At 40.0% G+C, this 25,474-nt stretch overlaps 1 protein-coding gene across 3 annotated transcripts in view; it reads right to left on the minus strand.

Moving 5' to 3' along the window:
• Window positions 1-25,474, minus strand: part of LOC126267979 (centromere protein I-like) — a 351,312-nt gene that overhangs the window by 48,116 nt on the left and 277,722 nt on the right. For all 3 annotated transcript variants that reach the window (XM_049973330.1, XM_049973337.1, XM_049973346.1), the window contains exon 13: window positions 14,951-15,130. In XM_049973330.1, the coding sequence (XP_049829287.1) occupies window positions 14,951-15,130 (180 nt within the window). The remainder of the gene's footprint in view (window positions 1-14,950; window positions 15,131-25,474) is intronic.

Genomic DNA, 25,474 nt, shown 5'->3' on the forward strand with positions numbered 1-25,474 from the left:
CAACTGAAGTTGTTTGTAATTTTAACACCCAGGTACTTAGTTGAATTGACAGCCTTGAGAATTGTACTATTTATCGAGTAATCGAATTCCAACGGATTTCTTTTGGAACTCATGTGGATCATCTCACACTTTTCGTTATTTAGCGTCAACTGCCACCTGACACACCATACAGCAATCTTTTCTAAATCGCTTTGCAGCTGATACTGGTCTTCGGATGACCTTACTAGACGGTAAATTACAGCATCATCTGCGAACAACCTAAGAGAACTGCTCAGATTGTCACCCAGGTCATTTATATAGATCAGGAACAGTAGAGGTCCCAGGACGCTTCCCTGGGGAACACCTGATATCACTTCAGTTTTACTCGATGATTTGCCGTCTATTACTACGAACTGCGACCTTCCTGACAGGAAATCACGAATCCAGTCGCACAACTGAGACGACACCCCATAGCTCCGCAGCTTGATTAGAAGTCGCTTGTGAGGAACGGTGTCAAAAGCTTTCCGGAAATCTAGAAATACGGAATCAACTTGAGATCCCCTGTCGATAGCGGCCATTACTTCGTGCGAATAAAGAGCTAGCTGCGTTGCACAAGAGCGATGTTTTCTGAAGCCATGCTGATTACGTGTCAATAGATCGTTCCCTTCGAGGTGATTCATAATGTTTGAATACAGTATATGCTCCAAAACCCTACTGCAAACCGACGTCAATGATATAGGTCTGTAGTTAAATGGATTACTCCTACTACCCTTCTTGAACACTGGTGCGACCTGCGCAATTTTCCAATCTGTAGGTACAGATCTATCGGTGAGCGAGCGGTTGTATATGAGTGCTAAGTAGGGAGCTATAGTATCAGCGTAATCTGAAAGGAACCTAATCGGTATACAATCTGGACCTGGAGACTTGCCCGTATCAAGCGATTTGAGTTGCTTCGCAACCCCTAAGGTATCTACTTCTAAGAAACTCATGCTAGCAGATGTTCGTGTTTCAAATTCTGGAATATTCCATTCGTCTTCCCTGGTGAAGGAATTTCGGAAAACTGCGTTCAATAACTCCGCTTTAGCGGCACAGTCGTCGATAACAGTACCATCGGCACTGCGCAGCGAAGGTATTGACTGCGTCTTGCCGCTTGTGTACTTTACATACGACCAGAATTTCTTCGGATTTTCTACCAAATTTCAAGACAATGTTTCGTTGTGGAACCTATTAAAGGCATCTCGCATCGAAGTACGTGCCAAATTTCGCGCGTCTGTAAATTTTAGCCCATCTTCAGGATTTCGCGTTCTTCTGAACTTCGCATGCTTTTTCCGTTGCCTCTGCAACAGCGTTCGGACCTTTTTTGTGTACCACGGGGGATCCGTTCCATCTCTTACCAATTTATGAGGTATGAATATCTCAATTGCTGTTGCTACTATATCTTTGAATTTGAGCCACATCTCGTCTACATTCGCATAGTCAGTTCGGAAGGAATGGAAATTGTCTTTTAGGAAGGCTTCTAGTGGTACTTTATCCGCTTTTTTAAATAAAATTATTTTGCGTTTGTTTCTGATGGATTTGGAAGAAATGGTATTGAGCCTAGCTACAATGACCTTGTGATCACTAATCCCTGTATCAGTCATGATGCTCTCTATCAGCTCTGGATTGTTTGTGGCCAAGAGGTCAAGTGTGTTTTCGCAACCATTTTTTACAATTCGCGTGGGTTCGTGGACTAACTGCTCTAAATAATTTTCGGAGAATGCATTTAGGACAATCTCGGAAGACGTTTTGTGCCTACCACCGGTTTTGAACAAGTATTTTTGCCAACATACCGAGGGTAGGTTGAAGTCTCCACCAACTATAACCGTATGAGTGGGGTATTTATTTGTTACGAGACTCAAACTTTCTCTGAACTGTTCCGCAACTGTATCATCGGAGTCTGGGGGTCGGTAGAAGGAGCCAATTATTAACTTAATTCGGCTGTTAAGTATAACCTCCACCCACACCAATTCGCACGGAGTATCTACTTCGACTTCACTACAAGATAAACCACTACTGACAGACACCAACACTCCACCATCAATTCTGCCTAATCTATCTTTCCTTCTGCCTTAACTATACTTTGCAATTAACAAATTTATTTGTTGAGTCCATTTTATCTTTATGTCTGCTAAATACAAATAATTTTACATATGGTGTGTTACATTTGGTGTTTGACCACTGATGTTTATTTCTGGTTTCAGCAGATTATTTCTTTGTGTGTGAAATTATACACTATTATTCTTCCTGAGATTAACCCATTATATCCCATCGTATGATATATCATATGCTTGCTCTTCTCAGTTACATTTGTTTTCAGAAGCTCTTTCTCAACAACTGAAATATTTCTTTTATGTTTTATTTATAGTTTGAAAGTCCACTGTTGAAACTGACAGTAGGAGTGGAGATCGGGATTGTTTATTTCCTGGTGGAAAGCATTTGTTCTATTGCTATTTACTCTGCTGCTTCTCGTCATGGATAGGTGTTAAGTAATTATAAAATTATGATGTGTAAGTTCATAATTTTGCTCATATAATTACAGATTAGTAATCTGAATACTTAAATGCACAAATTGGAAAACAGTACATTATCTGTTTTGTTGTGGTACAGGCTTATATCTTTACGTATGAAATATCATACGGTGCGCAGTAAGGGTCATTTTCTCGCAGTTGGTCCGATTCATTTCAGATGTAATTTGGAAAAGGAGAGGGACTCAGAGGAGTTTCTAAATGGAGCCTGTTCTTGACAGAAGAATATAATGAAACTTTGTCTGACATATTTGATACGTGTCAGGAGTCTGAATTTGTACTTGTTGAGCCAAATGATGGCGAGCACACTGATAAAGATGATGCAGGTTGATGCAAAAGGACACCCTGCGACTGTTCCTGCTTCAGAGATGAAGCCTCTGGGACAAACTTCAGAGATAAGATCAGTAAATACTGGCGGCCTTGTTGGAAATGTTACATCTTTATACACGCAAGAGGAAAATCCCTGCTGTTGCAAATCACGATCTCGGTTCCGAGTTAGGAAAGCAAGACAGTGGATAGAAGAAAGACTAGACTCTTCACAAAAATTTGAGGTATCTTGTGATTTTACATTTGATATGACAAAACATCTCTGCATGCCAAACTCCACTCCAATAGATCTTTATCATTAAATTTTTGATTCTGATTTGGTTGAGATTCTGACGAGAGAGACAGTAAAATATCCTGCTGAAATGGGACACAACATACAAACAAGTCATGATGGCATCTACAAATACATCGCTATTTTGCTGTTATGCGGATATTGTAAGGTCATGCATAGATGTATCTACTGGGAGATCAGACCTGACACAAACAATGTCCTTGTTTCGAATTCCTTCTCCAGAAATACGTTTGACAAAATTCATAGATTCTTCCATGTCAATGATAATGACAGCATTGGAAAAGAAGATAAAGTTTATAAGGTTCAGCAATTAATTTCACATCTGGTGCAAATCTTCTTCTTGTATGAGGCCATGGAGCCTTATTATGGCCATCACTTTGTGAAACGGTTTATAAGAGGCAAGCCAATTTGTTATAGTTTCAAATGGTGGTGTTTAGCTACTTCTAACGGATATCTCATCAGATTTGTCATTTGTCCTTTATTATTACAATGTCTTACTTTATTCACGTAATGCAGTACAGTTATTTTGTTACTATATGGATTTGCCATGTATACTTGGTATATAATCCTGCCTCAGGCATGGATGTGTGTGATGTCCTTAAGTTAGTTAGATTTAAGTAGTTCTAAGTCTAGGGGACTGATGACCTCAGATGTTAAGTCCCATAGTGCTTAGAGTCATTTGAACCATTTGAACTTGGTGTATAAATAAATAAAACTTTAAAATATAAATAAAATGAACATTACAATACCTGGAAATTATTGTTGCACTTTTTCTTCATTTATTCATGTAATAATTGATAATCACAAAAAATTCTACATATTACTTGTGGTAAAATTGTGTAAGGAATTCTACCTCTTACTGCCCATCGTACGATACATCATACCTCAATAACTTTACCCTTTACTGCCCATTGTATGATATACGTAAAAAAAAAAAATTATGAATTTAAGGCCATCATCATAAATTAACATTCATAATGTGATTATTAACCCATGTGGGTAGTGGATCTGAAATTATATCAAAATCTAAAAAAAAAATTAAGTCCGGGATATAATGGGTAAAGACAAACTGTTCAGAACCAGTTGCTTTCTCGTCTGTCAACTGGCTGTGTCCAGTTTGGTTGAGTGTGAGTACTTGATCACTACACTTGAGTGTATGAGTGTAACTTAATTTTTTTCTCTGTGGTACATTTACCAGTGTGGACATCTGCTTTTTTAAAAAAGATAGTAGCATTCCTTGTGCAACAAATGTGCCATTAATTCCATAATATTTTAGTTTGCTTACTTGAATTTTATAATGACATATGACAGATTTAGGATGGTCAACAGCACAGTGATCAGTGTTCTTACTGGATTCTGATACACGGATCTTGAGGTTTAAATGATGTCCATCCTCATAAGTGAAATTGCTATGACAGTTCCCCAGTAACACATATTACCAGATTTCCTCAGAGTGTTTAAAGCTGTGTGAGGCCCTTAACACCGACGAAGCTTGGGGACCCCACTCAGCAATCTGTACTCATAATTTTCTGAGGTACAGGGTAGCTATAACTAAACTTTCACTATTTGAGAATGCAACCATGAAAAATGAGTGGTTGTTGGGCAAAGAATGTTGTAGAAACATTTGTACAGACATGCGGAAGAGAAATAATGAATACACCACTGAAGAAACACATTTTAATTTCTACATGACAGGGTAACATATGTTAATTGCATACCATGTTTATGTTCTAGTTTACGAAAGTTGCTCAATGTGATGACCACCTGCATCCATGACTGTGATGACCACCTGCATCCATGACAGCCTGGAACCGGACTAGAGATAGCATTTCACAAGTGTTCACAGCACTCAAACAGAGGACCATGAAATGTTCAGCTGTTGTGATACAGTTTGTGCACAGCTTGAAGATTGCACACGGCAGTCAGCATTCTAATCCATAATAACATCAACTTCTTCAACAATTTGTGATGCAACTATCTGTTGGCCTTTCCCTTGAGCAATTTCCAAATCACCAGTTAATTCTAACTTCAAATCCTGTTCTTCAACTCCGGTGCGCAAAGAGGACTTCTCTGTATTCCTTTAATGCATCAATATGAAGAGCAACAGCATTAGTGCTGTTGTTGTGAGACTACACAATAGGCAGGTTGTTTTGGTGGTTCATCAACCTGCTGTACATTGCAGCCTGTATGTAAGGGGCAAAAACCAGTTATTAAGCCACTGACATTTAGGTTGTCCTCCATGAGAGGCTGTTTTAGCAAACTGTTTAGCAGCAGCTACACATGTGGATGGGCATGTCTGGCAGAAGGTTGAGGTGGATAGAGGAAGGTATGGATGGGGACAGATGTGGCAGGAGGGTATGAGAGGGGAGAGAGATGACAGGGGGTGGAAATAGACAGGGGGAAAGCAGGGGAGAACAGAGAGAGATAGATGAGGAAATGGAGAAAGAAAAGTCCCACTTCCCTGCTCTTCCAGCCCACTTCTGGGAGGTGTGCACTTCTGTTTGATGGGTGGAGTTGTCTGCTCTGTGGTGTTGCTGGTGAAGGGAGTGGAGAGAGCATGATCTCCATGATGTCAAAGAAATACTCGCCAGAGAACAAATCCTTCTGAAATATACTTGTACCAATTGTTATTATCTTGATGAGCTCTGATAAACATACATTATCTGATCTGACTGGAATAAAAGCAGATGTAGTTGATATGTCATCATCTATAACTGTATATTACAGGCAGTACGAGTTCAAACTATCTTTTTGTGTCATTCCAGAGGGTACATCAATAACAGAAATGTCATTCAGTAACTTATGATGCAAAAGGAGTAGTAGACCAAAGAGAAGACCTGATCCACACTTAAAGAGGCACTGATTAGCAGGACCCTTTAAGCAAAAGAAATAATGCGACCACTAAATACACTGACGGGGAGGGGGAAACAAGATGGAGTTGTGCAACATAAACGAAAGTTGGTAGACATATTTCTACATCTGAAAGATGATATCTATTCAAATTTAATGCCACTCACATAACACTGGCACTAGCAGCATGACTGTGAGGATGTAAATCAGGTTTGCTTTAAATACATACTGTGTCAATTGTGAGTGTTAGTTACCTTTCAGACTTGACATGATGAGTTGATGTTCATCAAGAATGCCTTTAAGGTGAGAAAGACGAGATTATCAATGCCTCACTGAGTTTATTTAATATGGTTATGAGAAACTGGATGTTCCTTCTGCAATACTGCAGGAAGACTTGGAAGCTGTGTAGCCACTGTAAATGATTGGTGGCAATAGAGGTCATGGAATTTACAATCAGCTACGAGGCACTGCTGAGAGGGAAGACCATCTTGTTTGGCTTATGGCTCCAGCATATTGTACTGCATCTGCAGCAGCAATTTGAGCAGCAGTTGGCACCACAGTGATGCAATGCATGGTTACAAATCAATTATTTCAATGACACCTTCGAGCCAGACATCCTGTAGCTGGCATTCCACTGACCCCAAACCACTGTCATTTGCAACTTCTGTGATGTCAGGTGAGAGCTCACTGGAGGCCAGGGTGAAGGTCTGTTGAGTTTACTGATGATTGCTGGTCCTGCCTTGGTGCCAGTGATGGCCTTGTGCTGGTCAGGCATGGTACGAGGGGGGATCAAATATAAATGGGATTTTTGTTCCTGAACATCAACAGTTGGTAGGAGCAACAGGGGCACTCCTCCATTGTGCAAAGCATAATTATCAAATTTCTTGCTCGTGAAGAAGTTACAGCCGCAGAAATTTGCACAGTTAGGTAATAAAATACTATCAAGGATGCATGTGTTTTCTTGCCACGAAAAGTACAAGGAAGGACAAGAACATGTGGAAAATCAGCAACATGATCGCCGTCCTTGGACCAGCATTACACACAAAAACATTCCTGTGGTTAAAGATATTGCTGACAATGACTGATGGACGAGAGTATCAGAAATTGCACAAAACGCCGGAATCAGTTATGGGAGCTGACAAGCAATTATCACAAATGACCTACAGTTCTGTTAAGTGTGTTCCAAACGGTACCCTAAACTTTTGGCCAAAAATCTGAAGTTGAGACGTTTGGAGCTCTGTCAGAGGCTTACAGCACGGTTTGTGGAGAAAGGGATGCATTTTTTAGTTGTATCGTCACCTGCGACAAAACATGGGTTCACAACTACACTCCAGAAACCAAACAAGCCAGTAAGCAGTGCCAGAGGAAACGGGAGGCAGCACCAGTGAAAGCCAAGACTCGACTGTCAGCTGGCAAGGTTCTTTCAACTATTTTTTTCGATCAGCGAGGCATTTCGCTGATTGATTTTTTGCATGAGAGAAGCACAGTCAGTGCAGCTTACTACTGCGAACTGTTGAACAAGGCGAGAGTTGCATATTGCTGCAAAAGCCGAAGCCAATCGATTCGACAGGTCATCCTCCTCCACGACAATGTGCAACTCCATACTGCAGCTCTATCTGTCTCCAAGCTACAGGAAATGCGCTGGACTACACTTTATCATCCTCCTTACAGCCCGGACTTATCACCCTGTGATTTCCATCTATTCAAGTTGCTTAAAGAAGCTCTAAGAGGGTGACGATTTGAAGATGACCAGAGTGTGGAAGACTCCGTGCACAACTGGCTGGTGACACAACCCAGTTCTTTTTATGACGAGGCCATCAAAAAGCTGCCCATACGCTGGGACAAATGGTTTTGAAAGCAAGAGACTATTACACCTGGAGTTATGGTCTGAAGTGCGATTTTATATGACAGCAGGAGCACTCTCATGGTTAGCCCATGCACACTGGCTGCATATTTGTACACCAGTCTGGTGATTTGACTTCTTGTGCTGCCACTCATGAACAGCATTCCAGGTGGTGGTTTTCCAACAGGATAATGCTCATAAAACTATAGCTGTTGTACCCCAACATACTTTTACAGAGTGTCGATATGCTGTCTTGGGCTGCTCGATCATCAGACCTGTCTCCAATCAAGCACATATTGGACAACTTAAGCACCATCCACAATGTCCCTGTATTGCCTCACCAAGTGCAACAGGGATGGAACTCCATCCCACGAAATGACTTGCAGCACCTGTACAAAACAATCCATGCCTGTTTGCATGCTTGCATTCAACATTCTGGCAGTTACAACGGTTATAAATGTACCAGCATTTCACATTTGCAGTAGCTTATCTCGCACTTATATTAGCCTGTGATTTTGCAATGTTAATCACTTAAATATGTTATCTTGACAAAGGTATTCCTGAAATTTCATTACTTTACATTAATTACTGTTTGGTGTTATGATTTTTTTTTCTGCCTGTGTATATTACAAGTACTTTGAATAATTAACCTATGTTAATTCTACAGATTGACTAATGAACTGTTTTATCTATCGAAACCTATCACCAAAATAGGAAAAGTAGGGAGAAACATTTCTAGATGGACAGAGGGAGTGTGGAGGTGGGCATAGAGAGTAGGGGGAGAGATGGATGGAGATGGAGATGGAGATGGAGAGAGAGAGAGAGAGAGAGAGAGAGAGAGAGAGAGAAGGAGGAGGAGGAGGAGGAGGAGGAGGAGATGTACACAGAAAGGGGGAAGAGGAGATGATCAGAGAGAGGGGGAAGAGGAGACGGTCACAGATAGGGTAAGGAGTAGATGAACAGACACACAGAGCAGGAAGGGGAAATGCAGGATGCAGGGGGAAGGTGTAGTGCAGTAGTGGGCAGGTGGAAAAGGAAGAGGGGGAAAAAGAAGATGAAATGCATGTGAGGGATGAGAATATGGAAGAGGGAGAGGAAGAAGATATGTTCAGAGGGATGGGCCAGAGAAGATGGACAAAGAGAAGAGGAGGAGGAGGAGATCAAGAGACAGAGAAGAGGAGGAGGAGGAGATCAAGAGACAGAGAAGGTGGCGAGGATAAGGTAAGTATATACATAGAGGGTAGAGGTGGGAGGATGAAGTGAATGGAGAGAGAGAGGGAGAGAGAGAGAGGGAGAGAGAGAGGGAGAGAGAGAGAGAGAGAGAGAGAGAGAGAGAGAGAGAGAGAGAGAGAGGTGGATACAGAAAAGGGGGAGGGGAGGGGAACTCCTCCCAGCCTGCTGGACTGCTGGAATGGAATGGAATAGACTCAACTTGGAAAACAAACTCCTTGCCCAGGAGAGGACCAACAAGGGTGTTCATAACAGTCTAGCTCTAATATTCACAGAGATACAGATATGCAATGTCTTGCATGACTGAAGTTTCATTTGGGACTGGTATTGATCTGCGTTATCGACCTGCTCTGCAGGACAGCCTACACATCAGGCCCCTTATGGGCAATAAGATGGGCAACCTGCCAGACATAGATGTATTGCCGCTCACTGGCATATGCCCATCTATTTCTATCCCTCAACAGACAACAGGGTGTCATTTCCGTGGTGATGACCATCACAGGGAACATGCTACGTACAACGTATTTACACACCTGAAATGGGTTCCATGTCGTGAGGTCGCCAGATGTATGCCAGACTCTTAGTGCAAGCATGTACCACTGTATTCATCTTAGGTGAAATATCTAAATGATTCCATCCTCACTATACTTACATGCAAGTGCTAGATTCATTACTTACCCAAAAAGGATGACATAGTATACCATGTGGTGCGACCCGGCTGACACTGGACCTGAACACTCTTTGCAACTACTCTACTGCAACACAAATGATGTTTATGGATGCAACATGCCGAGATGAAAGCACACATCAATAGGTTAACTGTTCCTGAGCCAGATGAAAAGAATCATTATGCGCACTGGATCACTTTCAGGAAATGGAACAATGCCATGCATAGATGCAATCAACTGCAGCAACACACAGAGTGTTAGAGGCTACAGACAACCTTACTGCGAGGCTTCAGTAGCTTAAGACAGTACGTGTTCCACACACAACGTTCCACTACAGTGCGAGACATGCCTTGAAAACATGAGATATCTTCAGGCAGAGGCACATTCACAACTCCCATGCTGACCTATCATCATCTGCCTTGCAAGACATATGAAGACACCGATTGTTATCTACATGAAATATCGGCATTATCTTCACACTGCAGTGCAAACCAGTTTTCTGCCGAACCACCGGGTATGTGATGTAGAAATGGCCAGGTTAAACATTTATAAAAGGAGAACACAGCAGATGATACATTTCTTACGGCACATACAAAAATATATGCACCGTTCCACATGACATCAAACGGTACAACAGCAACGTGCATACATACTGCAAATGATTACAATTTCAGAAAGGTTGGATGAGTTGTTCAAGGGAATAAGCTTCCAAAACATCAATAATGCAGTGGTCCACCTCTGGCCCTTATGCAAGCAGTTATCTGGCTTGGTAGTGATTAACAGAGTTGTTGGGTGTTCTATTGAGTGATACTGTGCCAAATTCTGTCTAACTGTCATGTTAGATCATCAAAATCTCGAGCTGTATGGAGGACCTTGCCCATAATGTTCTAAACATCATCAATTGGGGAATGATCTGATGGCCTTGCTGGCCGAGGTAGGGTTTGGCAAGCACAAAGGCAAGTATTAGAACTCTTGATGTATACGGGCGGGCATTATCTTGCTGAAATGTAAGCTCAGTATGGCTAGCCATGAATGGTAACAAAATGGGACATAGAATATTGTTGACATACCCTTCTTCTGTGAGGATGCTGTGGACGACAACCAATGGGTCCTGCTATGAAAAGAAATGGCACTCCAGACCTCCACTCCTACTTGTTGGGCTGTATGGCAAGTGACAATCAGTTTGGTATACCAATGCTGTCCAGGGTGTTTCCACATGTCTTGGGCCTGGAATATCTTTGACTGGAGATGCCCTGGACTTCATCACTTACAAGTGAAGGCATCATGACTATTACCGTTTAACACTTTTCTTTCAAATGTGTCAGATATTAATTCTTTTAAAGGATGAAACACCTCATCAATGCAGTGCACTAAATCAAATGAGTGTAGTGATGTACTGTTTGATATAAAACTGCAACTCTTCCTCTCTGCAGCTTCAATGTGCAGACGGCATGTGAGACACTGACTGGTGAAGTTCGTGACACGGAAGTGCTCTGCCACTGTCTGGGCTGTACTACCACACATTGAAGCCACAGCTGGTATGCATTATGGAGAAATAACAGTTGTGACTAAAAAGTTAAATAGCCTACCTTCTACATCTACATACATACCCTGCAAGCCACCACAATGTCCATGCTACTAGTCATCTCCTTTCCTGTTCCACTTGCAAACAGAGTGAGTGAAAAATGACTATCTATATGAGCCTTAATTTCTCTTACCTTACCTTTGTGGTCCTTATGCTAAATATACATTAGTGGCAACAGAATTGGTCTGCAGTCACCTTTTACAGTGACACCATATTTGCTGTTGACTGTACAGATTATTTATTTCACTATAGCAATTTCGGCCTCTGGGCTATTTTCAAGCGATGCTGCAAAAGATTTTGCTTCAGCACAAGTCAGACTTTAAAATCCTCTGATGTGTATAGAGGGCAGTGTCAAAAACAGAAAAAAATTTCCAGTAATGCTTGAAAATGGCCTAAAGGCCAAAATTCAATAGTGAAATAAATAATTTCTACAGTCAACAGTGAATATGATTTCCTTTAAAAAAATCTACACGACTCTGAAGCCTGACCATGAGAAGTTAATCAGTTTTGCAGTCAGCGTCAAATGACAGTTCTCTAAATTTTCTCGCATTGTTACTCAAAAGAAAATTTGTTTCCCTCCAGGGATTCCCATTTGAGTTTGCTAAGCTTTGGGGAATAACATTTTTCTCCCTATATTAACATGATATTACTATATTATATAACAACTCCACCAATAACATGAACTGCAGGAAGGTTATTTAGCAGACTAGGTCAAATAAAAATATAGCTGTGAAGTGCAGTTAGTCACGGGCATATTTAAAGTTTGTATTTATTATATGCTCAGAGAAAGTTAATAAGAGAGAAAAATTTGAAATATTTAGCCACATGTGTTTCCTGAATTTCTATTAAAATACTAAATCACTTGATGTAATCAAAGTTTCTCATCACAATGTTCTCCAATACATGATTTCATCTTTAATTTTATAATTTTGCTGTAGATTTTACAGCTTTAAGTTCTACCTAATATTAGCATTTACATTAAACATTTCAGTGACAATTTTTAGTTTTAATGGTACATGTTTTTGGTTTTGCCCAAATAATTAGCAACAGAAATTAGAGATTTTTTAATAATTCATACATTATGAATATGATAATAGTTACTTAATTATAAACAGTATACTTTTTTCAATGTAAAGTTCAGCATTTTGTTCATTACATCTTTGAATGCATTGAGGGTTTTTCTCAGCTTGCCCAGAGACAGGGGGAGGGGTGGGTGGGTATTAACTATGGGTCCGTATCTTAACGCAATGTAATAAAAATGATGCTGTTGTTTTCTTTTTTAAATTGCCTAAGTGTTGGATGGATGCAATATGCACAAATTACGAGAATTAGCGTAGAAACCCCAACTTACACAGACAGTAAATTACTAGAGGTTACTATGAAAGACTACAGAGTAAGTTAAAAATCACAGAAAGGGGCTATTGAGAATAATGTTTTTAGAACAAGGAAGAATAAAAAGAATTTGGTATTTTAACACCAATTAATTCCTGACATTAAAATGGCACACATATAGTTTCCTCCAATTATTTCCTAGATCCTATGGTGAGCAACTTAATTGTTGGTCTCAAAAGGTAGACTTACGCACCATTGGGACGGTACAATTTTCGAAATCTTTCTGGGTTTACAATCACATTAAATAGATAAAATTCTATGAGTTTTCTTCTGAGTACTCCTTGGTTACTGATCACATATTACTGACTTACATGATTTATGGCACTGCCCTTGTTTAAATGTGCTTCATTTGTGCCAACAGAGGTGTGTAAGTGCATCGTCATATTAGGTCTTGTTTTTGCTCCATGACTGCTTCCACTTTGTGATTAGCTCTCCTTCTGATCTAATTATTACTTTCTTGTTCTCTCTTATGGAATCTGTGCATGTATTTGACATTGAGAATTGTAAGCTGCTCAAACCTGTGCGCCATCATGGTACCAAGGCATGGTTCCTATATTAATGCATGAAAATTTGTGCAATGTTTGGTATGGCACGTGATGATCAGATAACTGTAAGATGTTGCAGTAAGTATTGTTCACTATGTTGTTTATACTCGTGATGTAACTCATTGGCTTTGTCTGATTTTCAATATACATGCAGATTATCAAATATAGAGGTTGAAACTGATCACATTGTAATAATTGAACATATTTAGACAAATTGCAATGTTTTATAGCAAGTTGGTGCATAAATTCATACTGTTTTTCCATAACTTTAATACACACAAGACAGAATTCAGTCATCAATAATGTATTCTCCCCCACTATTTACAATACTCAGGTAATTCTGGTGTACCTTTTCCATTTCGTGACTTTGAAAATCATGTGGTTTCGAGGTGAAGAACTCATTGCGCCATGTTTGGAGTAAATTTTTGCCCAGAAAGGATGTCCCTTGAAGGTTGTTTGATAGAGAGCAGAAAAGGTGATTATCTGAGGGTGCAAGATCAGGTGAATAAGGTGAGTGTGGAAGGACTTCCTGACCCAACTCGTGTATAGGGTTTCTGTCAGTCTAGCAGAATACAGGCTGGCATTATTCTGGAGTAGCATCACTTGTGCAGTTTTCCTGGTTGTTGTACTTGTATTGCATCTGCGAGATATCTTATTTGTTGCAATAAATGTAAGTTGCAATGGTTACACCTCAGGAAAGCAATTTGCAGTATACCACACATACAGTATTCCACCAGATGCATACCATTATCTTTTGTGGACGCATAAAGGGCTTTGTACGGGGAGTTGTTATTTTACTTGCACTCAACTATTCCTTTCTTTTCCTTATGTTAGCATAGAGACATCAATTCTCATCACCAGCGATGATACAGGATAGGAAAGGTTGGTGTTGTTCATGAGCCCACTGATAATGAGCAAGCCAAGATGAATGTGTGGCCTGTTGCTGATTTTGGCTTACGACATGCCGTCACCACACGACTGATTTTTTAACCGTCTCCATTGCATGCAAATGTTGCACAATGGTGCAATGATCACAGTTCGTCACTAATGTCAAAATGATCCTCCCTAAAATGAGAAAACCATTTTCTTCCCATGCTTTATACAATGGTGTTATCCCCATACACAGCACAAATGTTACAGGCTGACTTCCCTGCTGTCATCCCTCTACTGAACTTAAACAGAAGAATATGTCTGAAATGTTCCAATACTTCATTTTCTAGCATCCACTGCTCCACTCACTATCTCCAGATGACAAAATGTAAACTTAGATAACATCAGTGATCTACAAATAAAAAATGATAATAGATGCATAAACCAATAGCAACTGGAATACCAACATGCAAAACAGGAACACTACGAACTTGTGCACCAACCTAATACATTACACTGAGATCACATATTCCCCAACGCAACTTCATTAAATTTCACGAAAACAGTTTTTCACTGTTTTACAAGGCTAGAAATACATATATGCTGCCTCAAACTACTGATTTAGTCAAAGGCAGCATTTTTCAAAACACTTCTCATTATTTCTTAAATAACTTGGCATTAAAGCAAAGTTTTTCATTTTTCCTACTCACCTGGGAAATAACTTGCAAAAGTGTGTCACATACTACTTGACCATTGCACTTTTCAAAAAGCAATGCATATTCAGTACTTATTATGATGCAATTACCTTCTCATAGAACATGAGGACTTCAGGTAGTAAAATCGCTGGAGACTCTGCCTGAGAAAACCCTTGGCCAAACATGTATGACGCAAACTTCAGAATGCACATGTAAGTTCTTTTAGGATTCCATTCAGGTGTTACATGTAAAAACAAGTCACGATGGTCTGTGTAATGCCGAGCAAGCATCTGCAACAATGTACAAATAAGACAGAATCAGGAATTGCCCAGTCTACAAAGATTGGAGAGTAAAGGAATAAATTCATAACACTTCAAATTGGAAAAATTTCTAAAATCTTACAGCATGCCCTGTAAAACATGATTCAGTTTTAATGTAACATCCTTAGAAATTATGATAATTACAGTAACAATGCCCCCTGCCCCCAAATCTCTTTTTTAAACAGTAAGCGTAGTACGCCAAATCACACTCCCCACAACTTCCCAACACCTATTAGGGAACTGAAAATATAGAAGAATATGAAAGCTCTCTCTCTCTCTCTCTCTCTCTCTCTCTCTCTCTCTCTCTCTCTCACACACACACACACACACACACACACACACACACACACACACTACAATTCCAAACACTGGTACAACAGTTGAAAAATTCACCTGGGTAACCACAATCAATCTTCTTATGTTGACGGCAAATTGAAATTCATTAGAAGAATCTAAGGAAATTAATTCACGAAGTTCTTGAGTATCGCTCATCAGCCCGGAACCCATACCAAGTATAATTAATATAAGTCGTGAACAAGAGCAGCACATTTGGCTATCAGTTCATTTAATAAGTGCACCAGTGTCACTGACATGCCGATCTAACACTGGTGACAGATTGCACAAGAAGTGTTGTGTATTATGGAGATGTTTACTGACTAAATTCCAAAAGAGTAATTTCAAAACACGTTAAAGTGACATATTACTGTCTTTCAACACAAATCTTCTCTAGTAAACCATATTGGTCAAATGAGTTATTTTTGAGTTCTTATGGAGACGTGCCAGCAGTCATTCTTCCTGAGAACCATTTAATGAAATGGTACGGCACAAGTGATATCTGCACACAAAGTAACCTCAGCCTAACATTAAAAGGTGACTTTCAGAAGCTAAATTGCTCCAAAATTTTTGCACCAACCATACCCATATTTGAGATCTTATATTCATGGGGAATGGGAAAGTAAAGATTAAGCCTTATTGGAAAAAATTTATACTATAAAACTAATACAAAGCAATAGCCAAAGTAAGGGTAGTCTGAAACAGCACATCAGTGAAATAAAAATCTTTTACTACATAACATTCAATACCATTAAGCTCCACTTTGCACATTTTAACATGCTTGGATCCTCCTCGGCATGCTGTGCACAAGATGGTTGCAGCACTGTTGCTCAAGCTTGTCCCAGGCCCTGATGGTGATCCTTCTGAGGTCATTCAACATGTCCGGTGAGCACCGGCGATGATGCACCGCAAGCTGCAGTCACTCGTAAATGTGCTTAATCACGTTCAAATCGGTGCAAATGTTGTTCAGTCATTCTATTCAGTTGGTGACTGCCTTCTGGAGGAAATTTTGCTACAAGGGCGTGGTGTGTTCACACGTTATTGCCTTGAAAGATAAATTCATCATTATGATGATAAATGTAGGGTTGGAAAATAGGTTGGAGGGTTCTGCCCCGATACTGCACAACCTTCAGATTACCCTGTTGCCGATCCCTTCACACTCTCACATGACAATCACAAAAGGTCTCAGAGAAATTTTGTAATCATTACTGATCCAGGAATCCCTTGCTTGCTTTCTTTGCAGTACATGGTGCATTGGAGTTTGCACTGTTGTCTGTAACAGAAAGCTGCCACGCCAGTTCATTGTGTGGAGATGGTGATGTACTGTCTGGGTCAACACAACCATCCCAGTTCCCACCAAAAAGACATCATACACTCGTGATGAGTTCTCCTCAGTGTACCTACAAGCACTCACAACACATGTTGCCTACCTCAGGCAATCACCACAAGGAAGATATTCATTAATTTGTGTCCCACAATAGCAGTTGTATGTTTACATGACATTGCTGTTATATAAGCCAGTTTGATGATGAACTTCCCCTCCTGAAAAGCTTTCTTGGTGTTATATAATAATATGCCCACTGTCTCAGTTTGAAATAACACTTTGTGGTATGTTGACAGATTGAAGATTTTACACAAGGTTCTGTTCACAATTGAAGATGTTAGGTGCTCTACTGGACTGCAGAGGGTGTAGATCTGCTTTTACCTCCATCTCACAGTAATGATTTCCTGTGAAAAAAGAGTATTGAGAAAGATATTTCTGATTCCTTTTAAGGAAAGAAAGAAAGGAACTATGGAAAATGTGAGGATTTAAAATTATATATATAATGTGTTGATGCATATGTTTTGTATAATTAAATGAAGATAAACAAACTTGGATCATCAATACAAATGAAGACACAGACACAAACAAAGGCATAAGTAAAGTATGAAGCAAAATATGCCTTCTATAACCAGACATTCCTCTATAGGCAAAAGAAGAGAAAGAGCAGAAAGAAATGATACAAATGTGAAATCTCACCAAGTCAAGAGCAGAACAAGGTACGATGAAATTAGCCTGGAAAAACATAGACTTTTTCTATTATTATATAACTTATGAAATGAACAGAATTTTCCTTTTATGAATGCTACATGTTTGGAATATCAGACACTTTCACATTACATATTACAATGACTGAAAACTGAAAAAGTGCATGTATTGGGTTGGGAGAAGGGATTAAGTTCACCAGCAAAATGTATTCTAGTATACTTTATTCCAATGGTTGGACAGTCTCAGAAACTATAAATTTACTGTGATCCTCGTTCTTACGGTAGTCCAGTAAAGACTACTATATGGTTGACTATAATGAGCTTCACAACCTAATCCATTTCTCCCCTTCTTCCAACAACAGCTTTTCTATGTCTCACAGGTAATAGGTATCGTGAAAATCCGAAATTTTCTTGTGATGATATGAACAAGGAATTTACTTTATATAGATCCACAGAAGAAAGTGGATTTCCAACAGGTAGTGCAACGAAACTTCCTGGCAGATTAAAACTGTGTGCCCGACTGAGTTCAAGTCTCGGTCGGGCACACAGTATTAATCTGCCAGGAAGTTTCATATCAGCACACACTCTGCTGCTGAGTGAAAATCTCATTCTGGAAACATCCCCCACGCTGTGGCTATCCCATGTCTCCACAATATCCTTTCTTTCAGGAGTGCTAGTTCTGCAAGGTTCACAGGAGAGCTTCTGTAAAGTTTGGAAGGTAGGAGACGAGATACTGGCAGAAGTAAAGCTGTGAGGACTGGGCGCGAGTCGTGCTTTGGTAGCTCAGATGGTAGAGCACTTGCCTGAGAAAGACAACAGGTCCCGAGTTCGAGTCTCAGTTGGGCACACAGTTTTAATCTGCCAGGAAGTTTCATATTGTGATTAATGAAACAAACAGCTATGTCAAACAATTAGCAACCTGTTGTACTTGAGGTGACCAACAGAGCTCATTTGGTTACATACACTGATCAGCAAGACTATTATGACCACCCACCTAATAGTCGGTACTGTATGGCCACCTTTGGCATTCATAACAGCGGCAATGTGTTGTTGTATGGAAGCAATGAGGCCTGGGTAGGTTCCTGCAGGGAGCTGGCACCACATCAGCACAAACAAGTCTTCTAATTCCCATAAATTACGGGGAGGGGGATGACGAGCTCTGACATCACGGGCAGTCACATCCCAGATGTATTCAATTGAGTTCAGATCTGGCGAGTTGAGGAGCCAGCATATCAAATGTAACTTGCCACTGTGTTCCTCACACCACTCCATCACACTGTGTTGTGATGGCGGATTATCTTGTTGAAAAATGTCACTGCCTTTGGGAAGCATAATTATCACAAAGGAGTGTAAAGTTCTGCAACCAATGTACAATACTCTTTGGCCACCATGGTGCTTGCATGAGCTCTACTGGACGCATGGATGCCCATGTGGATGCTCCCCCCCCCCCCCCCCCCTCCAACCCCACTCCCCAGGGCATAATGGAGCCATCACAAGCTTGTCTCTGGCTCACAGTACAGGTGTCATGGAGCTGTTTCCCCGGAAGATGATGGTTTTGCACCCTTCCATCAGCATGAAGAAGAATGTAACAGACCATGCAATGCTCTGCCACTGCACCAATGTCCAGTGTTGATGGTCACATGCCCATTTTAGTCACACTTGTTGATATCATGGTATTAACATTGGCACATGCACGGGTCGTCAGCTGCAGACGCCCATTTTTAGAAGTGTTCGATGCACTGTGTGTTCAGACACACTTGTACTCTATCCGGCATTGAAGTCTGATGTTAGTTCTGCCACAGTTTGCCACCTGCCCTGTTTTACCAGTCTGCCCAGCCTATGACGTCCAACATGTGTAATGAAGGGTGAGTGGATATCCAACCAAAACTCATCTGGATATGTTTCCACCTTGGTTTAGCCACATGTTGAAGACCACAATAATTTCATCCTAAAGGACGTTGCAATTACAATGATAACAATTTTCATTCAAGGGAACACAATTGTAATAATAATAAATTTCATTTTAGGGGATACCATGAGAATAATTGGAACAGAAAATGACAACAGAGATTTTGGCACCATAAACAGAAATTGCCATGGGTACAATGACACAAGACGAAAAGAAACTATAAATATCCTTTTCATGGCCCATGGGACAGGTGTACCCCAGTTCACTTTTTCGTGCTGCACGACCAAGGGGACAACAGAAACCCCACATCTGTAGTGTGCTGCCATCTACTGGAAGCCTTCGCTACTACTTGAAAGTATTAGAGACTTCTTCCCGGCAAGCAGCTGCTTTCTGCTGGAAGTTGTTCGATGGAGTGCACTTGTTTGATTGCTTCTGTGAAAGTTTTTGCATATTTTTCAACTTTTCTTTTGTAAATAAGCAAGGTAAGCAAAATAACCATATTTATTGTGTTTCTTATCATTCATTAGTAAATATTATGTAGAATTTTAGCATAAAATGTACTTCAGTGATTTGGTAAATAGTTTTTAGTTTTTGACTGCATGAAATATGAATCACATGGACAGTGGGACATATTTGTCCCACATATTATTTATAATTTAGTTATACATTCGACATTTTGGCTTTATTTCTTTCTCTGTGCGATGCTACATCACTTGGTGTGGTAAATAATTCATACAGTAACAATAAAAACAAGCAGCAGCAGCAAAAATTCTTGAGTATTACTTTTTGCTTCCTGATAATGAAGAATTTTCGGAGGAAGAAGGTGGTGATGAAGCTGCAGATGAACTCACCTGTCTTGACGCATCCAACAGTACATCTATTAATACTACACCACCTAGGACATTGGCTGAGCCACGTAGTTATGGTCACAACAATGGTGACAGTGCTAGAATGGAGGTGGCAGAAAATGATGGTATTGCATGTGCAGTAAAAGAAAATGTCGCCAAAATTACCAATAACACTGCAATTGAACTTGTGTGCGAAGAACAAGAGAATGGGGCCGAATATGCCAATGAAACTGAAACACAGTGGAATGACAACGTAACTTAGTTTGAAAACTTATCAGGATCTCTTGATGGAAGTGCATATATAAAGTTTGATTTTGGACCAAATGATAAAGTAATAGATTTTATTTTACAATTTTTACTGATGACTGATTGAGGAAGATCAAAGATGAGACTAAACTCTATGCAACTCAAATATGTGACAACATTACAACATGTAAAAGGGTAAGACAGGATAGCTGCAATTGGAAACACACTGCCTTTGAAGAAATAAAATATTTTATTGCCATTCACATTCTAATGGGAATACATAGACTGCCTGATGAGTCACTATTAGTCCACCGACCCACTTTTAGGTGTAAGTGGAATTTCTCAACTAATGAGTAAAACCAGGTTCAAAAAACTGACTGAAAACATTCACCGCAATGACAATGCTACAGCAGTACCAAGAGGTGAAGCTGGTTACGATTGATTACGCAAAATACACCCAATAATTGACGCTATCAATAACAATTTGAAAGAAGTACACACTCCATCAAGTATCATTGCTGTTGATGAAAGTATGGTCCCATTCTGAGAGCATTGTTCTATAAATCAGTACCTTCCAATGAAGTCTGTGAAACAAGGTTACAAAATTTGGTGTCTTGCTGATTCAAAACAGGTTTCATAACTCAGTTTGAGGTGTATACTCGAAAGGAGGATGTCCAAGACTCATTGTTCAGTTTGGGAGAAAATGTGCTCCATCTTACTGAGTCATACATGCAGTCTCACCGACTAATTGTGTTCAATAACTTCTTCATGTTGTACAATCTGATGAAGCCACTAAATGAAAGATGACTTTTTGGAGTTGGAACAGGGAGGACAAATAGGAGGGGACTTTCAGGTATGAAGAAACAAGACAAATTACAACCGGGGCAGTTGGCAGTTTATGTTCAAAACAAAGGGATGTGTCTCAGCAATAAAATGGCAAGACAACGAGACTGTGGTGATACTAAGTTCTTATCATACCCAAAAGATGTAACCTTAGTCAACAGGAAAAACAGTGATGGTACTTTATCAGAGGTCTTCTGTCCTAAAGCAGTTGCAGAGTATAATATATTTATGAGAGGTGTAGATTGCTTTGATCAGATGCATGAGAGATATGCAATTGGGAGGTGATCTCTAAAGTGGTGGCATCATCTTTTCTTTTTCGTAACTGACCTGGCAATTGTTAACAGTTTCATAATGTGGAACCGTAAGCATAGAGAGGACATAACCAGTTATCCTTTCACCTTTCGCTTATCAGACAACTAACAGCACGTCATAAAATAAAAAGAAGAGGAAGACCAAATTTTCTAAGAAGAAACAAACTGGGTGTCATGACTGTACCAGACGAAGTTCGCCTTCAAGCTGGAAAAGTTATGGAGCACAAAGCAGAAGGAAGTACGGACCATCATGATGTGCATACACCACAAAGTTCTCTATGTGCACATCCGTGCTTCAAAAAATTTCATAAAAAATAAATGTTCCTGATATCGGCATTGGTAAAATCAACATCAAACATCATTTACAATATAACCCTTGTATTTGTGTAAACTGGCCACAAAAATTAATTATTTTTTGTAAAAGTTGCAGCTGAAATTAAATGTTCTCTCTGATGCTCTGTTTTTATTCAAACCTATGCAATACTCCCACCTAATGACCAATGGGACATGTAAGTCCCACCTGAAATATTAAAAAAGCTGATTGTAGCAATCATACACTTTTTATACATTTCACTTTAGAAGCTATTCCTTAAGCAAAATACAAAACAAAAATTTAAAAAACTGAGTAAAAAAACAATTTGATCATGAAAGGGATATTCATGAATTAAAAAACTAATAGGTGTCCCACTGTCGGTCCACACGGCATGGGTCAAATGCATGTGCAATAAATGGAACAACATCAATAATAATAATTAAAAACAAACAGATTCACGTAAAGTAAAGAGTTATTATTTTTAAAATGTGGACTAGCTTATAAATATTATGTCTATACAACATGAAACTTGTCAACCAATCAATCTGAGAACTGCAGGTAAGGAAACTGAATACACATGTATCAGTGAAAAGGCAGGAAACATTATAAACTCAACAGAATTCTATAATTGGGTAGAAAGAAGTAACTTGACTGAGAATAACCAGGCTAATGATGTACATGATGATTTAGGGATTGAAACAGTTATGAGGGAACTAGGTGAGCAAAAGTTGGGCACTGTGTTAATGAACAATGACTTAAGAATAAATAGATACAAAAACAGTATTGCAAATATTAAAGAGAAAGATGTGGATGATGTTTGTGGTATTAAGGGGAATAATTGTGGTGATGACTTTGTGGCAGCAGATGAAGAAAAGTATTTTATTTGTTTCAAAGAGAAAGTGGATGTGTTAGAAGCTTTGGGTGAAAATGGTGAGTATATTAATGTTTTAGAGATACCCAATGATGTTGCTAATGATTTGTATAATATTAATGATAGTGCCACAGCTAACAGGTTCTATGATTTAACTCCTTGTGAAGAAACATGTACACATGATATGAAAACTTTAATAATTAAATATGACAATGAGATTAGGCTACCTGTTGAGAAGAACAAAAGTGAATTATTTCTGTGTAATAAAGAGGGGTGCAGAAAATGTAGACAATCTTTGATAGTCAATATTAATGGAACAAAATGACATACCATTATAAGTCTTGCACAGGAGAAAGGTAATTTTGTGTGTTCAAAGTGACCCTCATTAACAGCCGAACAATGTTGATGCTACAGATCTGTTGACCAAAGTTTGGCTGTCAGTGTTGCCGGTGTGACAGCGGCATAGAACGCCCCGATGATTTCTCGTAGCTAGTTCAGCAAAGCTGGCTTCTGTTGATAAAATTCACTTTTCAAGGTCCTCCATAGATAGAAGTCAAGAGGTGTAAGGTCTGGAGACACTATCAGGTATTCAACAGCTCCTCTAGACCTATCGATCATCCAGGTAGATTTTCATCCAAGTACACTCTGACGTTTCTGTGCCAGTGGGGTGGAGTGCCATCTTGTTGTACATAATTTTTTTTATTTCCAAATACCTCCCAGATGCCTGGTAAAATTGATGTTTGCAGCATATGTAGTGGTAGCTGCCGAACTGAGAGGATGCGCAGCAGCAGAACTTGTGTGATAAATAGTAAATTCAGAACTTGTGTGATAAATAGTAAATTAATTTAGTCTTTTTTTCACATGCTTCTGAAATGTTGAAATGTGTGTGGATTTTTAAGGGACCAAATTGCTACAGTCATCTGTCCCTAGACTTACACACTACTTAAATTAAGTTACACTAAGAACAACACACACATCTATGCCCGAGAGAGGACTCGAACCTCCAACGGGAGGGGCTGCGCAGTTGGTGACATGGCGCCTCTAACCGCGCGGCTCACATGCTTCTCCAAAGAAGTGAACTATACTTGTGTATTTTACTGTGTAGACAATTAGTTAGAAAATTAATCATAGTTCTTGTTTTTGCGTAAGTGCTGTGAGTATCCTTGTGTAGAGGGGCTTCCTAGTGCACATATTCCCACTACTAGAAACTTCATCATGCCACCAAGTTTTAATTTTGTGCTAGTAGACAGCATAGAGTTTAGACCAATGCACTCTAGTTTGAATATTTATCTCGTGTAGTAACTTTTTGGTAAACAGGATTTCTAATAACAGGTATCTGTAAATATATCAACTACAATAGAGAAATGTATTTCTGTTTAATAGCTTGGAATGAAAGTAAATCTAATCTAATCTAACTTGCGGTCTCAAGAGTACAGTGAGAAATCTGCACAGCAATTTTAGTGTTACTTTGTTCTCCTTTGCTATATTTTGTATACACTTCAAACTCAGTAGTGCCATTTGAGGGGACCTTATATCTATTTTATACGCTGTATGATACAGCTAGGGACTCTGCTTGTTGTAAGCGGGACACACGGAGAGTTGGTTGCTGTTTGAAAACAGCTGGAAGCTGCGTCGGCTACCGTCGACAAGCTTCTAGCTAATGCTCAAAGTTGCGGTTATGTTGGGGCACCAGTGAGGAAACTTGTGACACCCTTTGTGCCACTGGAATCCCCTGGTGACCCAGACGTTCACTGTGCCTTCTGATACGCAATATCTAGCTGGTATGTCCTCACTCCAGAGTGGGTGGCAGACAGTGGTGGGTTCGAGTATCACTGGGCGGAAGGCGAAAAGGGAGCAGGCCATGCGGCTGGCTCCCTACATCTTAGCAATAGGTACAAGGTGCTACCCAGTGTTGTTGATAACTGAGCCAGCAGAGGATGCCTCTCCTGTTGGGGCAGTGGTAGATTTTCCTGCCCAGTCCGGTCAAGTACAGAGGGTAGGTATGCTTGTCATTGGGAGCTCCAATGTTAGGTGGGTGATGGACCACCTCAGGAATATAGCAGGTAAGGTGGAAAAGAATACCAGTGTGCATTTGGTATGTTTGCTGGAAGGTCTCATCTGTGATATGGAGGACACCCTACCAGTGGCTATTGAGCACAATGGATGTAACAGGCTGCATATAATGACACTTGTCGGCTTGAAGGACACCTGCTGCTTGGGTTCCAAGGCCATCCTTGGCTACTTTCGGCAGCGGTCTGATTTCGTGAAGGCAACTAGCAACACATGCAAGGTGCAGGCTAAGCTGTATTTGTAGCATCGTACCCAGGGTTGATTGAGGTCCTCTGGTGTGGAGTAGAGTGGAAGGTCTAAAGCAGTGGCTCAGACGATTCTGCGATAGTATCGGATGTGAATTTCTCGACCTCCACTATCGGGTGCAGAATTGTATGGTTCCCCTTAATAGGCCAGTCATGCACTACATGCAGGAAGCGGCTGCTAGGGTAGTTGACTACATGTGGTGTGTACATGGGGCTTTTTTTAGGTTAGAGAACCCCTCCCTTGGGACCAAAGACAATTTGCCTGTTAAATCAGCCACAGTGCAGAGAACCTTGGTC

The sequence above is a fragment of the Schistocerca gregaria genome, chromosome 1, assembly GCF_023897955.1.
Source record: "Schistocerca gregaria isolate iqSchGreg1 chromosome 1, iqSchGreg1.2, whole genome shotgun sequence".
NCBI classification, from domain to species: Eukaryota; Metazoa; Arthropoda; class Insecta; order Orthoptera; family Acrididae; genus Schistocerca; species Schistocerca gregaria.